At 39.7% G+C, this 18,484-nt stretch overlaps 4 protein-coding genes across 4 annotated transcripts; 1 reads left to right on the plus strand and 3 right to left on the minus strand.

The window, feature by feature from the left end:
- Nucleotides 1–1,625: 1,625 nt before the first annotated feature.
- On the minus strand, nt 1,626–5,203 carry LOC128734393 (cysteine protease ATG4D). The gene is made up of 5 exons (XM_053828572.1): nt 3,856–5,203; nt 3,464–3,796; nt 3,201–3,397; nt 2,668–2,986; nt 1,626–2,580 (listed from the first exon to the last, which is right to left on the minus strand). The coding sequence occupies exons 1-4, from the start codon at nt 4,886–4,888 to the stop codon at nt 2,717–2,719; spliced, it is 1,833 nt and encodes a 610-aa protein (XP_053684547.1). The 5' UTR covers nt 4,889–5,203; the 3' UTR covers nt 1,626–2,580; nt 2,668–2,716.
- A 1,298-nt stretch (nt 5,204–6,501) lies between these two features.
- LOC128734397 (replication protein A 70 kDa DNA-binding subunit) lies at nt 6,502–8,820 on the plus strand. Its single transcript, XM_053828586.1, has 4 exons — nt 6,502–6,724; nt 6,787–7,190; nt 7,260–8,337; nt 8,392–8,820. The coding sequence occupies exons 1-4, from the start codon at nt 6,689–6,691 to the stop codon at nt 8,698–8,700; spliced, it is 1,827 nt and encodes a 608-aa protein (XP_053684561.1). The 5' UTR covers nt 6,502–6,688; the 3' UTR covers nt 8,701–8,820.
- On the minus strand, nt 8,717–12,414 carry LOC128734477 (leucine-rich melanocyte differentiation-associated protein). The gene is made up of 4 exons (XM_053828704.1): nt 11,898–12,414; nt 9,641–9,871; nt 9,258–9,397; nt 8,717–9,170 (listed from the first exon to the last, which is right to left on the minus strand). The coding sequence occupies exons 1-4, from the start codon at nt 11,946–11,948 to the stop codon at nt 8,840–8,842; spliced, it is 753 nt and encodes a 250-aa protein (XP_053684679.1). The 5' UTR covers nt 11,949–12,414; the 3' UTR covers nt 8,717–8,839.
- A 955-nt stretch (nt 12,415–13,369) lies between these two features.
- LOC128734402 (bifunctional purine biosynthesis protein ATIC-like) lies at nt 13,370–15,957 on the minus strand. The gene is made up of 4 exons (XM_053828599.1): nt 15,872–15,957; nt 15,288–15,409; nt 13,857–15,228; nt 13,370–13,799 (listed from the first exon to the last, which is right to left on the minus strand). The coding sequence occupies exons 2-4, from the start codon at nt 15,304–15,306 to the stop codon at nt 13,415–13,417; spliced, it is 1,776 nt and encodes a 591-aa protein (XP_053684574.1). The 5' UTR covers nt 15,307–15,409; nt 15,872–15,957; the 3' UTR covers nt 13,370–13,414.
- Nucleotides 15,958–18,484: the final 2,527 nt, after the last annotated feature.

Raw genomic sequence — 18,484 nt, forward strand, 5'->3', positions numbered from 1 at the left:
GCATGCTTATTGAGTTCGCAGTTCGAACTGGATAAGTTAAGCTGAGTTAAGCTACTTCAAGTGTTATCAAGTAACATAACAAGCTGATAATAAATGGGTAATAAACTAGAGAAAGACTATTTAAATATGAATAGGAATTTTCCAAACCACCAGCACGTTTAGCAAGCTATTATAAGTTTTTCCTTTTTTTCCTTTTTTTCGGGTTATCCAACTGGTCGCTTAATAGCGTATAAAACTCTGCGCTGGGCCCTTTTGTGTTGTCAACAAAGTGTCAGGGAGACCTCAAACATCAATTCTACCTGACGAGACAGGCACTGGCGCCCACTAAAACACAGGTAGAGCCCCAAGCATAGCCGTCACGCCTATACCCGCAGGCGGAGGCGTTTCGGCCCTGCGCGGACTCCACGAACTGACTCTAAGATCTCTCTGCCAAAGGCCGGAATGTCATATTTTAAATATAATGATGATGATGACGATGATGATGATAATGATGATGATGACGATGATGATGATAATGATGATGATGAGAAGAAAAATAATAGATCGAATTTGTAAATGTGCTTTGGACTTTTTGTACCACTCGAGTTGCAATATGTGGTATAGTGAAGAAGTGGAGAATTCGTCAGCCCCGCCTGACACTGGTCTTCAACCGCGCGCCCGCTTTTAGTTTTCCAACACAAACAACCACAAATGAACCAATAGATAAGACAAATTTCGGATCAACTTATCAGGGCAAATTTAATCTTTCATCCCCTTAGCATTCACAATGCATTCCCACGATACAAAGTAAATTGAGCGCAGCACAAGCTGGACTCGACCCCTTCCCATAGACAGAGCCCGCGGGCAGCCATCAGAGCTCAGGACAGCCACGGGGCCAGTGCAAAAATCCTACTCTATCTAGCAGCACCGCCTAGCCGAAACTTGAACACGCGACACGAATTGACCTAATTTTCCCATCTGCTACCTAAGAAGTGCTATTACCCGTAATCATTACAGAGTGGTCCTTCGGCATCCAATCGGATCTGGTATCCCGCTTACATCCCCTTACTAACCCTAAGCCCCCGACCAACTCAATCAATCCGACATTTTTCGGAGATATTTGTGACAGTTGTTATAAACAGGGATGAATCCCAGAAAACTTCATCTATTGTCAGAGATCCCCATACTGGCCTTATTCTTGAACGGAATAAAAGCACTTTCTGAACAACGCAACAATCACATTTGGTAAATTTTTACCCCGAGTCCCACTTGAAATCACAAAAGTATTTTGATATATACCCACATTCAGAAGTAAACGTGACCGCTGTTCATTTACTGATTAGTTAAAAAGCCCTACACCACGACAAGGTTCAGTTTTATCGTAGGGGTTTAGCAAGCTATTATAAGTTACAGCAAAATATTTCTAATTGGGCAATATTTTTTTGACCCGTGGAATGGCGAGTGGCGACCTTCTAGTTGGACTCGAGCTATGTTACTGGTCAATAAAAATCGATCTTTTTCTACCGGTAGGTCATGTTCAGTCCTTAGATTTATGTAGGATTTCACAGATACATACGTCAGTAAGTATGGAACGGTTTGTACTTGGTATTGTTTTTTTATAATTATTATTACAATCACAATTTATTAGTGCATGTGGCATTACAGATGACTAATTGTATATAGTTAATCTTAACATCAATCGCGTAATCTTTGTATGAAACTTCTTCTACATTAATATGGATATGGAAGCGAAGCAATACTATAAATAAGTAAATAATGCGTATATTCATTCTACATTCGACAAGAGGATTGGCGCATAGCTCTCAATAAAAAGTAATATTTCTGGTGCAAAAAATCGCCGATCAACCTTCACGAGTTCGAAATTAATTACAAATAATAAATTAAGTATTTAAAAAGTACATCCCAATAAAATATAAAACTGTTCAGCCAAAAAGCTAGTAAACTTCGCGCAAAAAATACACATAGTAGGTACTAATCTTACCAAAAAAAATAAAATACATTAAATTTTGATTTGAATATAGAGCACAATATGTCGAGAAATATTGATACCGAAATATTGGTGTCATAATGGACATCACAAAAGACAAAAAAACACATTAGAAATCTGCGATCATGATGATTTGATGGGCGATTTATTTTCTTAGCCACCTGTTGAGATGAAACCGATTGTGTGCATCAATTGCCAATTAAATAAAACAAATAATTGGTTCGTTGACATTAACTATATCCATAAATAAATAATTTGCACTATTATCGAACGTGCTTGAGCACAAAAGAAAAACGTTCACGACATAAAGTAGCGCACATTATACGCAATAGCCCCCGGAACGCAGCGTTTTAAAATTAATAGTTAGGAGAATATGCATAATATCTTACTGTATCCCTCAATATAAGTACATGCTACGTGTCTTGTTTTTAGTACATACCTAGGACGCAAGATCTTACACTGCATCCCAAATGAACGTAAAATCTAGCGATGAAAACCAATTCGTAGCAACATTACCAAATAATCTCTAATGTCAGCAATAATCAGATTCCAATCGTAGAAAATTTCGATATTCTTGTAGCGAAAAAGTGGCGCTAAAATGTTAAAAGAATCCCATGAGACTCTTGGCGGAATGTACCGCATCAATTTAAAATTTGGCATAAGCCAACGGGTGCACTTACCGGGTAAAGTAACTGTGGGCCTACTGCATCTCGTGGTGGAAGGTCGAAATTATATTATCACGAACTCAATCGATTCGTCGTCGTCATCGTCATCGTCGTCCTGAACTTGCAACTGTTGCGACTGAGAAGCATGGTACGTGGAAAGGGGCGGTGGGACTGGCGGGGATCGGTAGATTGGTCGTTGGGGCAAATCGATCTGCTGCTCGCTGCTTTTGCCTCGACAGAACACGAACATCGGATAGGTGATTTCGTTGAACTGATGCAAACCGGTTGAGCTGGTAAAGCTGCTGCTCATCGATTGCTTCACCGGTAGAAGGAACTGAAAAAATCACAAAATATTATTGAAGTGCTAAGCAATTTCTGTGTTGTTATGATTCTGAACCAAGAGGCCAATGCGGATTCGTGAGCTACTTCGTTACTACATGAAAGATACTTAATAGCAATGTAGTTAGAATGTATCAATTAAAATCTATCAACAGATAAAACGAAAAAACAGCCTAACTTGCTTGAGCTTCTGTAGCTAGGTTACTTACCGGTTTAACATTGTCGACAAATTTGAAAAAGTCCTTTCTAGTTTCACAGTAAAACCCAATACAGCAACTTGGGTCCATTTTGCTGAGCTTCATTTTTCTAGGCGACTTGCAGTGGAACGACGATACGGCGAAGTTTTCCTGCTGCACATCCACCATATCTTGACAGTAGTGCGGATCCAGATGGATTAGTTTGTCCTCTGAACGAACGAAAAGATTTCATGAAAAATTATTTTGATTAACGGGTGAAAAATCAGTCGACCCACCTTGATAGCCAACGAAGTACAGCGAATGCTTTGGTCTTCCGCCAATGATCCCGATGCAATTATCCAAACTAAGCATTGCTTTCAGACAATCGCTATAGATCGGGTTCAGTTTATCCGTTCCGAGACGTAAAGGCACGAGCAAAATCAGAGCTTTCCAATCGCTCGTGTTCTCTTGTGATGGCAAGGGGCCGCTCGCAGTTTTAGTATTGCTAATGCACGGTGAGTTACTAGATGAGGAGTTGGGACTACAATTTGATGGTATTTTTTTCTGCCACGGTGCTATGCTAGAAGCAGCCGATATCGTGCATTCGTCAATTATATCCTGAATGTAAACTAAAAAAAACATTGTCAATATACTTCTCTATACCTTAGTGTAAACGTTCATTCCGTACCAGCACAATCCTGCGCAACGTATACGTTGATCCCATCAAGATCAACAATTTCCTGAGCACCGAGTTTTACCGCTTGTCTGATGAGATGAGCAACCGCTCCGGGACCATACCAATCGCCTGGCTTTTTACCAGTTTCTTTACCGAGCGCAACTAATGTATGTATCGAAAAAGGGCTGGTCCGAGAGGAAGTATCACCGAACCAACGGATTATCTTGCGATGAATACTGTCCTCATAATTTAGTGAGTTATAATTTAATCGAAGGTTTTCACCCGAGGAATCCCATCGCCAGTTGCGACCCAAGAAGTGTATCATAAGACCTTGGGCTAATAACATCTGTCCAGACCGTATCATACAGCCCCAGCCGCAATCGGAAGTGTAATTAGAATCATCCATCGTTTGAAATTCTTTTCGGTAAGTCATCCAAAGACGCGAAATAAAATCTCTTTTAAACGCCTCAATGCCCTCCTCTTCAACAGTCGCATCGGGGCTTATGTCCTCTGCAGCATCTGTACCCGTTTCTTCCGGTGGAGATTCCACAAATATTTCCGATGCTCGTTCCTGTAGTTGCACGGCGGGTTGTACCCCTTCGAAGACCAGTTGGTTTGTTTCTAAGTTGCTACTGAGTTCAACAGAACTTTCCATCGAAGGTATGGGGGTAGCTTTTTGATGATAGCATCGTCCCAATAGCCAAAGCGGTTGTTCTTTTGAGAAATTTGTTTTAATTTTCCCGGTCCAACCAAACTTGACATTATTCCACATGGTCAAAAGCTTGGACTCAACTTTTCCTTTTAATTCATCACTGCCGTTTCCTACTCCAGAACAACCCGTTCGCGTGGGCGTGCTGCGGCTGCTCCCCGGACTGCATTCTAGACTCATTCTGCCGTTGGCCGATATTTTTCTATTCGGGGTTTCATTTCTGTTTTGCTGCTGATAGACTGCTTGCTGACCTTCACTCTCGGACGTACTTCGTATCTGTTGGCTTACATTCAAGCGTCCGAAAGACGTTCGATTTAGTAGAACATCGTAATTCATTTTCTAGCTTTTCTAGCAAACAAATCTACTGCGACTACTGCACCTTGAGGTAAAACCCAATCAGGTGACTCACTTAGTAGTAAATGCTCGTTGAAAAATTCCAAATCTGCTTAGTCTAACTTCTCCTAGGAGAGTTCAAGGTTGCCCTTTGCACATTCAGTTTTGGTAATCTTTGTAGTAAATCGATCACAGAATAGCCTTGATAACCAAATGGATTGTACTCCAAGCGCACACACAAGGAGGGATGCAGTGCATTTAATAAATACACAAGGCAAACTTTCCGCAGTAACTGTTTGAACTAACTACTGACACTAAACTCAATGACGATCAGAAAAAGTATAGAAAAAATGCACAAAGTGGTGATGTTTTTTCGTCTTTTTACATTCCTTTGCTATTTCTCGCTTTGTTCCATTTCAGCATCTGTCATAACAGAACAGGGTGACAATGATGATGTTGTCTTTTGATTTTGATGACGATCAATAAGCAGCGTTGCCAACCGCGCCAAATATACCGGACTATTTGTGAATTGCGTAACAAAACGGCGGTGACGGCACATCACTTGAAGATAGAATTAACAAAAGGGCGAATGTCGCAAGCGTGAACAAACCGAGTGAGGGTTGATTTTCCCATCCTATGCTGGTCCAACAAAAAAAACTCTCACCCGTTTTGTTTACATTTGTGACATTCGCACTTTTGTTAATTCTATCTAGACTTTTTATTGCCGAGTTTTGCTATATAGGAATTTGGTTTATTTATTGTTCAAGATCGCCCAAAAGGGTGCCGTTCTCAGCCAAAGGTAGGTTAATACCATAAGGATATCTCGCATTTTACACCTTACACACTTAAACGATTCGGTAAAATTTACCGAAATCTAAACAGCTGAACGTTCGGTAAAAATTTTTATTGCACCAAACATTACTAATGATCTGTAAACGTCGATTGGCACCATCGAAATTTTTACCGAACGTTCAGCTGTTTAGAATTCGGTAAAATTTTACCGAATTCGGTGCTTTTTGTTAAGTGTGTACTGGACAACGTATTAATATTAGTTGTAGCAAATAAAACAACAGTCAAGTAAAGTAAAGACTATTGTAGACGCTAATAAGACCGTGTAAATTCATTGTTCTTACCAAGGTTTTTACTACAATACTACAAAGTTTAATGTAATTTTTTTCGGGATGTCAGCTCGCCAGCGCGTCTATTTATTATTATTGCGTCAGTGCTTTTACATAATATTTTTATGGACCATAAATATAATACAGCAAAGTTTCGTTAATTGGTGGTTCGTTAATTGGGCGGTTCGTTAATTGGGTGTTCGCTAATTGGGCTATGTGACAACCTGAATGTCAAAATTGTATGGAATTTTCGAGTTTAGAAATTTCTAACAACTGTCAGTCGGCCCAATTAGCGAATCAGCTGGAGTGCAGTCGTGGCCCAATTAACGAATTCAGGCTGTATATCAATTTAACGTTAAAAAAAACTTTATTGGCAACTCTTTCCCATAGCGACGCACATTGAGCAGATTGATGAGCGCCAAATGACGTTTTCTTCATTCATTCCCGCGCACTCAAGTTTCACGGTTTATCATTGTTTTTCAGAAAATTTGGTGAATAGTTCAAAAATTTCAAAAACAAGTGTATTAATAATTGCCAAGCGCTAACAGGCAAAGGATCACAATCATTATACGTTCAATTATTGACTGTGGTATTGTTGTTTGAAATAATATTTCGGTGTTTGGCAGTTCAGTACAGTTTTTGATAATTGAAGCTGCTGTTCAGGAATTAACAAGAATACGCAACTATGAGTTTGCACGGATTAACTACAGGCTGTATCGCCGTAAGTTATTTAACTGTAATATTTTTTTAATTATTGGAGCTCTACAAATCTATTTCGAACAGGATATTATGTGCGGAAATGAGCTAGATCAACCAGTAGTACAAATATTGGGTTCTAAGCGGATTGCTGGCGGTGGTGATCAATCCGAACGTTTCCGGCTTCTAATTTCCGATGGAGTTAACATGTATAGCTTTGCTATGCTAGCTACTCAGCTAAACGACTTGCACCAGAGTGGACAGTTAGCAGAATATACCGTGATTCGCATCAATCGCTACATCACTTCGATCGTAAATCGTGGCGAGCGCGGAGAAAAACGTGTGCTCATTATCCTCGAACTTACTGTGGTTAAACCAGGTGCGTCTGTTGGTGAAAAGATAGGAAACCCACAGCAGCTGACAGAAGGAACAGCTAGCACCAATAGCACAGCCGCCCCGCAGCGTCGCCCAGAGTCAGCCGGTAGTATCAGGTAATGTAAAAAACCCGAAATTGGCACCTATATCTTTTTTCTTTACTAAAAAATTGTGTTTTATTTTAGTGATGGATCCGGATACCAAGCTCGCTCTTCGAATGTTGATGCACAGAACTCTACAGTGTTTCAGAATAGTTTAAATCACCCGATCAGTTCTCTCAGCCCCTACCAGAATAAATGGGTTATCAAAGCTCGCGTCATGTCTAAATCTGCAATTCGCACCTGGAGCAATGCTAAAGGAGAAGGAAAACTGTTTTCCATGGACATAATGGATGAGTCGGGAGAAATACGTGTCACTGCGTTTAAGGAGCAATGTGATAAATTTTATGACTTGATTCAGGTGGACAAAGTTTACTATATAACAAAATGCCAACTAAAGCCGGCTAACAAACAATACTCGACATTGCGAAACGAATACGAAATGACGATGACTAACGACACAATCATACAAGAGTGTAAAGATGAGGACACCTCTGTACCAACAATTCAGTACAATTTTGTGCCAATCTCACAAATTGCGAACATGGAAGCAAATGCGATGGTTGATGTGATTGGTGTTTGCAAAGAAGTAAGCGAGGTTAGCCAATTTACGGCAAGAGCATCTGGCCGAGAATTGAAAAAGCGGGAAGTTACGCTCGTTGATACAAGCAATGCTACTGTCCAGCTCACGTTGTGGGGAGAGGATGCAGTAAATTTCCCATCCTCATCGAATCCAGTTGTAGTACTCAAAGGAGCCCGCGTTTCTGAGTTCGGTGGTGGCAAGTCGCTTGGAACGGTTCAAAGCAGCGTAATGAAACTCAATCCTTTAATTAATGAGGCGCACAAATTGCGCGGATGGTACGATAATGGAGGCAGTGATAGTGTAGTTAATAGTGTTTCGGCACGGACTGGAGCCGGCACTAGCTACTCTACCGAATGGATAACATTCCACGAGGCTAAAGAGAGGAATCTCGGTGGTGGTGATAAGCCAGACTATTACCAAACAAAAGCTCTCATTCATAATATTAAATCCACTAATGCAGTCTATAAGGCATGTCCGCAGGCGGACTGTAACAAGAAGGTAGTTGATCTGGAAAATGGTATGTATCGGTGTGAAAAATGTAATACCGATTACCCGAAATACAAATATCGACTTTTGCTAAACGTAAGTATTATCCGGCATAGAAGTTTCCTGTTTTTAATAAGCTTCTCGCACTAGATGTTGGTCGGAGACTGGACTTCAAATCGCTGGGTTACGGTATTTACTGAACTAGGAGAACAGTTACTTTCCAAATCATCACAAGAAGTAGGCGAAGCTCTTGAGTTTAACAAGGAAGAAGCGGAGCAAATTTTTTCAGCCATCTATTTCAATAGCTACGTTTTTAAACTGCGAACCAAGGTAGAATATTTTGCTGATGCACCAAGAAATAAAATTACCGCTGTTGAGATCAAACCACTTGTTCACAAGGACTACAACGCACATTTGATCAAGAACATCCAGGAGATGACTGGAATCGGTAAGAAGTAAATGATAGTTTGTAATCATAAGTTGTATTTCTGTTGTTATCCTTTCCACAAACATTTCGTAATAAAAATAAACCATCTTCTACTTACTATTAAATCTACTTTATTTGTTGATTATAAATACGGATTAAAATAAACGGTACTCATAAATCAGTATTGAGTATAAATCGATTGCCCTCAGACTGTGCACCAACGTAGCGGTAGCGACATTTACCGTAAGCTCCTCGATGGTCGCCTGCTTCACGAATACTTTCAGGCAGCGGATGGTACACTGGTGGATTCTTACGACGGACACCAAGCCGCTTGCTCACATTGACGTAGAAATGCTTCAGTGTGCTGGTTGCTCTGCGGCCATCAAATTCGTCCGTTTCGTACTCATGGTCCTGTTGGCTCCGGACAAAATCTCGTTCCATTTTCTTCACACGTTGGGCATCCAAAATACGAAGCTTGGGTAGATGACGAATTATGTAAAGCCTGTGGATAAGATATAGTTTTAGTTTCTAACGGAATCACGAAAACGGTTCCAAGAGAGCTTTGAAGATCGAAACGAAACGCACTTACCTATATTTAAGATAATCGTATTCGGAATATTCTAGATTTAACAGATGGCAGGGACAAGCTGGATTCCCTAGTAAGCTCAAATATTCCAAATTCGGAAAACAGAGAGACAATTTTGTGAGTAGCAAATCCAGGTTTTCAAACTGAAAAAAATGTACTCTAATTAAAACGCCGGTAAGATTCGTGTCTGGTCGCTAACTAAGAGCCTTTCAGACTGTTCAGCACAGAAACAGTCCGGCAGCAGATAGCTTTCACTGCTGCAAGCAACATTAATCAATAAACACAGGGATCGAAGAGTGAAAGGTCAGCCATCCAAGTGTATATGTTGATTAGATATCAGTGTTTCACTGCAAAATAAGAGGTAACGTATGTACCTATGTACTCACTTTATTGTTATTCAATGACAATAGTTTCATTTGCTCTAGCTGTCCGGGAAATATGATCTCATCGGTGAGATTGTTGTTATCCAATACCAACTCCTCGAGGCCGCCGAAAAACTCCAGTGCTTCGAACGAAGATAACTTGTTGTAGCTCAAATCGAGGTGACGAACTCGATCAGCATACAGATTGAGAATGGCCTCTGGCAATTTGTATGTCTTTTGATCGAAGTAGATGAGCTAATTGGAAAATTGAAAAAGGAGTAAAACATTTTACGATCTTTTCGCCTCATAATTAAAACTAAATGGAGTGGATATGAAAGGGGGAAGGCAATGAAGATGCGTCCAACATAGCTCTAGCCAACCCAAGTTCCTGACTCATTATGACGCAACCATATCTGATGCAAAGGACTGCTGGTGAGCTCGTTCTATTTTTATCTATATTGATTTTATTTCATTTTGATATATCATGTTATAAATTGATTATATGCATTATATGATAAATGCATGAATACAGAGGCATCATATGAGTGGAAGACTGGAGGATGGAGTAAGGAATCACTAGGAGGAAACTCCTGAAGATCTGAAATAATATTTATGTTGCACTCTTCGAACAAACAAGCCATCACGTGGTGGGTTAAAGCTGGTGCAGCGAAATTGATTGTTACATGGAAAGATCCTAATGCTGGAAGGAAATTCTTATAATCCTGGAATGCGCACAAGTGTTTATGCTTGTGGGTCCGCCCAATCCCTTTTGGTCCTTCTACAAAAGCTTTAATGTGAAATTCATTTGACAATCAAATTTGGATCTTTTGTAAGTCTACCCACATACACTGGCAGGACCTTGAACTGATGGTGGATTCCCCCCATACATACATACATACATAAATAAAACTAAATGGAGTTTTCGTTGAATATATGAGTAAGTAAGTTTTCAATATACCATTAATTTTTTTTTTAGATTTTTAACAAAATTGTCATTGGGTTGATTCAAAGAGAATGTGATTTAATTTACAGTACAGTAGACTCTCGGAAAAGTTAATCGATTGGGGAATGGGTCGATTAACTTTTCCGAAAGATTAACTTTTCCGAGTAGTCCGAAAAATCTGTGAAAATGATAAATACCAAAGCGAAAAATGCATTTCGGGACATAAGGTACACATTTTTATTGTAATGGAAAGAAAAATGTAGCAAGATCTTTACGAAATAATACTTAGTTCCTTTAAGTAAGTTTAAAATAGTCGGTTACACTAGCTTACTTTTGTTTTTTCGTAGTCTGCGACTACGTTTTGATAATGTTCGCGTTTATTTTTAGTTCCTTGCTATTCCTTCTTTTGCATTTAAAATTCAATCTGAGTTGGCGCTTTTCCAGTATGTTATCAATAATCTTGAAGTAACTATGTGCCCGTATTGTGCTATTGTTGCAACTGTCCGGTACAAGAATTTAATTTAATCGCAGTTATGATGCGACTCTGTATGAAACTGTGAAAAGGCGACCATAAACCGAAAAATGAGAAATAAAGATAGAATGAAACCACACGTGTGTGGACGAACGTTTGGACAACCAATAAATTCGAACTCTCAGAAAAGTTAAGGCAAAAATTAACTTTTTAGAGCGTTGCATGGGAGCTGATATTCGCTTAACTTTTCTGAACAATTAACTTTTCAGAGAGTTAACTTTTCCGAGAGTCTACTGTATCGCAAAAAAGTAAAAAATTCTGCAATGATCCTGTAAGGTTAGTTTATTGCAATATGATAACCCTGACACAACCTAAAATCGAGCTGGTTTTAAAACAGTTCTGAAATTTTGTAATAAGCGATGCCCGAGAAAATCGGAATAATTCCTGGAGGTCATTGGGAAAATGAAAGCTCTCAAGTGGTTTTTTAAATATTGTTTCTGTTCATAAGTGCTTGGACTGCTACATCCATGCACAAATGTTCATCAAATGCCGAAATCTACGGCCCAAATCTACGATATTTTTGCGTAATGCCCATTATCAAGGTTAAATTGGGTTCTATTGTTTGGCTTCGTTTTGTATATGAACAAACCGTTTCACACTAGCTTTTTGTACCAGCCAAATGTTTGATCTTATTTCAAACATATAATATGATATTTTTTGCTGGTTTACGTTACACATAGTAACGCCGGCCTTATGCAATACGACGTAGAGTTATTACTACAGCGTTAACAAGCAGTATGAAACGGGATAGGTCTATAGGAGTATTTTATCATGTCTGTAGTGTCACATTTGTATAATACCGTTACCTTTCGTTCTTCATCCAAGTAGATAATCTTGCTCCAGTTTATATCATCCATGGTACAGAGTTGAGTTGCTTGATATTAGGTATTTTATAATTTTAAATGTTACGAAAGTCTATGTATGATGTTCAGCACACTTTTCACTTTCACTGGAGGAAGTCTACCGGCTGAAAATACTCAACTAAAACTCAGTAACATGTAAGCTACATCTCTCTGGTAAAACTATTTGTTGGTTGTTTTCTTCCGTTTCGAATACAATGGATTTTATTAAAGCTTAGTCCTATTTACACTCAGCTGCAGTCGAAGGCTGTGATGGTATATGTATTGTCTTATCAGCTGGCAATTTGCTTTGCTTTGATTTTTGCTGCACACATGGAATAATACTGAGATACTGAACTTTTGGCCTAGAAGTGGATGGCTGGGGATGTATTCATCCTTTCCTTGCACTAGTTCAAACAAACGTTGTCTCATAGATAATACAACATTGTCACACTTTTGTTTAGTACTTGTTTTAGTAACGAGATGACTAATTCTGTGAACACAAAATAGCGAAGAAAACAACTGTTAAGGTACGCCATGCTAAAGTGAGCACGCTTGATTTGTCACTTGAAGTGCTTCTCTCATTCACCGTATGTGTAAACATTTCAAGCATATAAAGAGCTTCTTAACGGTAGGTAAGGAATCAACCTTGCCAGTGTATACTAGGTGGAACCTGATACCTGTATCGCTTTAACCTAACAAGAAATTGACAGAAATCCGCCATTCTACTTTGAATCTTTTCTCTAAAACTAATCAACGTATCGGAAAAAACTTTTTTGGAATAAGTTTGAAGAAAACTTTTATAAGTTTTTATAAGCTTTGTATACAAGAACACACCCAGAGAAAAAAGAAAAAGATGGCAAAAAAGCGTCTCACTGTAGACGTCTTTCCTCTACAGTAAATTATTTATAGAAATGCAAACCATGGAAAAGTTGAACAGGTAAACGAGACCTGCAGTGAACAAGCTCTTATAGTAGATTAGTTGAGCGAAATTTTTGAAAATGCTATTATAGGTATCATTGCCAATAATTAAGCATATGTGATTGCAACCGGATGAGTTTTCCTTAAGTTAACGATTGATAAAAGAAAGCTTGCATTGAAACCACTTGCATTGATTTGTTATCTAAAATTATTCACAGATATTTCACTGTGACGAGATTTTTATTTTTTCTCTTCCATGGCGAAAGAAGACTTCAGTACGTTTTTCTGGTAAAGGGAACATTCTTGTTTATTCAGTCCTTCTTCAGGTTTAACGCCACGACATCCTTCATAGCAACAAATTTGCATTATAACAAAATAATCACATGAAAACATAGATAGGTAGGTATTTACAAAATAATTATTGCAAGACCAACGTTTCTGTAAATATTTTTACATTGATATGACGTTCCACTCATTTTCTAAAACGGGTATTCAGTACAGGTGATAAGCTTACAATAAAAAAACACTTAAAAATGATTACATCTGTGTATTTAAATTTACTTTTAATGGTGGAACAATCGCAAATTCGTATGTACCATGACGATGCCGTGCTCGTTGCAGGCGTCGATAACTCCTGCATCGTTCGTCGAGCCAGACGGACTAGCGATAAATGAAACACCGCTCAACCTGGCCCGATCCACGTTGTCTCTGAATGGGAAAAATGCATCCGATCCCAGCGAAACGCCGTTCAACTGCTTCGCCCACGATTGACGGTCATCCGATGTTAAAAATTCGGGAACCTCTTCATACATGGCTTTGAACTGCGCTAAAGGCATATCCTTGCCGACTGTTCCGTTCACGTAGTTGTCGATGGCGTTGGAAATCTCCGCACGCTTGACACCTTTCTTAAATCGCATTGATGTCACACGAGGGTGTTGTCGGAGCCACCTACATAATTAAAAATACATTTAAAATTTGGATAAGTAAAACAATAACATTACTTACCAGTTGTCTGCTTTATCACCAGCCAATCGAGTACAGTGAATACGAGACTGTTGGCCAGCACCAATGCCGATCACTTGTCCATCCTTGGCGTAACACACAGAGTTACTCTGAGTGTACTTTAGGGAAATTGTTGCTACTATAAGATCGCGAACTGCATCATCCGGACAATTTTTATTACTTGTAACAATGTTTGTAAACAACGCTCTGTTGATGACGGCGTCATTACGACGTTGTTCCATTTGCAGTCCGAAAATAGTTTTCTTTTCAATTGAACTGAACGGTTCAAAAGTTGGATCAATCTGGAGAACACAGTAAGCGCCGTTCTTTTTCTTTTTCAAAAGGTCCAATGCTTCTTCGGTGTAACCCGGGGCAATAATTCCATCCGATACTTCACGGGAAATGATCTTGGCTGTAACCAAGTCACACGTGTCCGAGAGTGCTACAAAATCTCCAAACGACGACATACGATCAGCACCACGCGCACGTGCGTAGGCTGTTGCTAGTGGAGTTAAACTGTCAAACAGATCATCGACCATGCACAGTTTTGCTTGATCCAGCGTCAAAGCTACGCCAACAGCAGCCCCAGCAGGGGAAACATGTTTAAAACTTGTTGCTGCTGGTAGTCCCAGCGACTTCTTCAGTTCACGTACCAGTTGCCAGCCATTTAAGGCATCACAAAGATTAATGTAACCAGGAGTCGCATTCAGAAATCTCAACGGAAGATTTCCAAAGATGTTGAAGATCTGTGCAGGTTTTTGATGTGGATTCATACCATAACGAAGATTGAGTTGGGATACACCGGGCGAGTACTGCTTACGGAAGTAATCGGAAATAAGATTGTCATATTCCGCCGTATGTGTAAAAGCCTTCAAAGCCAACATTTGCCGAGTATTCTCTGTGGTGTCGCCATTCTGTTTAATTTCTGCGAGAACCTTACCGTAATCTGAGGGATCACACAAAACTGTTACACGATTATGATTCTTTGCCGCTGCTCGCAGTAGTGTGACACCCCCAATATCTATGTTTTCTACTGCATCTGCTACTGTCACGTCAGCCTTGGAAATCGTTAACCCAAAAGGGTACAGATTACACACTACGATCTGTACCAGTTCAAAATTTTGACGCTTCATGTCATTCATATCAGCATCGGTGATGCGAGCAAGGATACCCGCATGTACGGCGGGATGAAGTGTTTTCACTCGACCACCTAGCATCTCTGGGGCGCCCGTAATATCCGATACGTCACGGACAGGCAATCCATGGTCTCGAATAGTTTTGGCTGTACCACCGCTTGCTACCAATTTCAGCCCGAGTTGATTGAGCCCTACTGCAAACTCCAATAAACCGGCTTTATCTGATACGCTGAGAATTGCTGCAATTTAGACAGATTAGTAGCCAGCTTCAAGTAGAAAATTACCTTCAATAGCTTACCAAGTTTTCCGCTAGCCATCGTTCTGCGGTGTATGAAAGTCTGAAGTAAAGATGTGTTTTGTCGTACAGTCGCAAGCAAACTAAAGTTCACCAGAGTTCTCACTCTATTGATGAGCTGGTAACTGAAACGATACAAAAGGTTGATTATGACGGGTTTATTTTGTTGTTTTGAAAAGTTAAACCATGACGAATTCCATGCACAATCATGTAAGTTTTGCCTTGGGAGTAACCGCGCCCGGCTTGCCTACGCAAGATGCAACGAGCATCGTTCGCAAACAAGGTCAAGCAGCGTTGATAAGGGGGGTCACGGAACATACAAGTAAATATCAAGTGCTTGTTGTCAGATGCTAAACTTTCAATTAGGAATTTTGTTCGGTTGTAATAATGTTTATTTTATGTTATTATTTAACGGCAAAAATAAAAAAACTTACCGTGTCATATTTTGACTAGTACAATTATTACTACAAGTTATTATGATTGTTTTCGATGAAAAAGTAAATTTAATAAAAAATAAATTAAATAACTTCCGAAGCCGGAAAACTGATCTTGGCAATTAAGGATTACATTACATGTTTTTAACTTACCGATAGTCTATTTAGCCACAAAACCACGTGTATCTGAATAACTGAACAGCGAACTGGCAATGAATCTGATTCCTTTCAGCTACTAACAATTCGCTTAGCAAGTTATCATGCTTATTTTCAATGATTGCCGGTATTCCAGGTATTAGTGTCAGAAAAACGAGTTTTCGTTAGGTAGCTGTTTAGTTTTACGTATGTATTACTAACATATTCACACTGCAAGTGCATAAAGGTACAACAATCGTTGACATACATGTATATGATCAGAGTATTATAGGTAACGAAAAAACAACACGAATGTAACGTAAAGCGTAATTCAATTCTCACACATTAATGGCTTTTTTATTATCTTGGGTATTTAGCTGTTTGAAACGGGTTTCAACACATTCGCGTTTACGCAGTTGCTAATGGGCGCAAAGCTACATGATGTGACCGATAAACTTACACACAGAGACATTCTCTCTCTTCCACATTAATTCACTTAAGGTGAAATTAGTCGTCATTGATTTTGTATATTTCAAAAGCAGTTTTTTTGTTTGAAACAAAAATTCTGTTCATGAAAATAAATTTTCTGTGTGCAGATTGGTAAGAAGAATGCATTAAATACATGTTTATAAAAAGAATCCTGCTTATGGGCCCAAAAACTGCTTCCGAAATTGGGCTCTCGAACGAGAGCATTTTTTTCAATTAAAACAAAAAATTTGTTCATGAAAGTGTATTCTATGTGTTCTGGTTGGCAAGAAAAATGCAGTGAATATATTTTCAAAAGCAAAATTCTTATTTTGTGCCCACAATCTGCTTCTGAAATTCGAAACGTTAATGACTTCTCATTTCCCATTAACGGGAAAGTAGCAATCATTAACTTTTCGTCGGAGAGCCCAATTTCGGAAGCAGTTTTTGGACCCAAAAACGGGGTTCTGTTTATAGAAATGTATTCACTCCATTCTTCTTGGCCATCTGAACACAACGAATATATTTTCATGGACAAAATTTTTGTTTCAGACAATAAAACTGCTTTTGAAATTTGCGGAATCAATGCAACTAATTTCACCTTAATGGCGCATAACACCTTTATAGTGTCAACTATTTCGACTTTTACAAAAGATTTCTTCGTTTGCTTTTTGAACATGGGTTAAGTTTTTGATTAATGTATACGTGAATATGAATATGAATATGAATATGAATATGAATATATGATACTACCACCTGCCTTAGCAGAACATCCGTTCATAGCAATAAGCCTATCATGTCAAAAAGAGTTGAACATATTCAACGATTGGTCATGCTTCCCAACTCTTGTATGAAGGGCCAAAAGGGAATTGGTCGATAAGCAACATCATTTACACGTACCAGGGATTTAGAGAATCTCCTTCCAAGGGCTAAGTCACCTGAGTCAATCGTTGAATAAACCGTCTTAATGCAGAATGACTCCAGCAAGTGGGGAGAAGAGCCCGCTCATTATCCACGATGTGTTGTTAATCGGGCCAAGATTAACCCTAGAAAGTTGACTGTTCACTCTCCCTAGGCCCACCGCTTCAAACAAGCGCTCTGTTGGTCCCTCCCTCTTCCCGATTCTAGTTTATTTATGAAATGTGGTATATATGGGTAAAAATAGAACAATCTCACTAGCAGTCCTTCGTAACACTCGTATTGGCCAAAGTTTTCACTATAAAGCAGTAAATGCTTCATAAGCTAAAACGACAAAAATAATTAAAATAACTTATATTATGCTTACCAGATCGTGTGGCTCCACCGTCTGCCCAAAACCTCGATTATGAGATCAGGCAGCCGGGAACCACACAGTATCGCACCTCCTAGCTTGGCTACTCAATAGAGCATTACCGGGTATGGCCACGTGGAGGCGCTAGGTAGGGGCTTGGGATAGCTAGAGCTATATTGGACGCTCCTCATTTGCCTTCCCCATTTCATACCCAAGTTTTTGATTAATGTATACGTGTCCATAAAAGGTCTATAGCCTACCGCAGTGCGAATATAGATTCGGACCATGTCCTAGTTGCAGTCTGCATGCGCTCAAAACTCTCGACGGTGTATAACACGCGTCGAAGTCGTACAGCGCGACCCAAACCCCGGAATTGCCCAGGAATACGCACGGCAACTGGAAGCAGCGCTACCAACGGAAGAGCAACTTGGCGCAGTAACTCTTGAAGATGGTTGCAAAGGCATTAAGACCGCCATCGGTAGTACTGCTCAAGCGGCGCCAGGTACGATGAATCCAAACCGAAAAAACGATTGGTTCGACGGCGAATGTGAGTGCAGGAGAAGAATGCTGCAACACCGTACGAGGGCGAATGTGGAGCGATATAAACAAGCACGGAACAGGCAAAACTCGGTTTTCCGGAGAAAAAAGCGCCAACAGGACGAACGAGATCGCGAGGCGATGGAAGAACTGTACCGTGCTCACGATAAACGGAAGTTCTACGAGAAGTTAAACCATTCGCGCAAAGGCTATGTGCCGTAGGCCGATATGTGTCGGGACGGTTTCTCACGAACGAACGTGAGGTGATCGAGAGGTGGAAGCAGTATTGACAACATGAAGGTTGTAGCCGCAGATCAAGTCTTTCGGATTATTGGGAACAGTATTCGCGATGAGTAGTT

This window comes from Sabethes cyaneus, chromosome 1, assembly GCF_943734655.1.
Source record: "Sabethes cyaneus chromosome 1, idSabCyanKW18_F2, whole genome shotgun sequence".
Classification (NCBI taxonomy): domain Eukaryota; kingdom Metazoa; phylum Arthropoda; class Insecta; order Diptera; family Culicidae; genus Sabethes; species Sabethes cyaneus.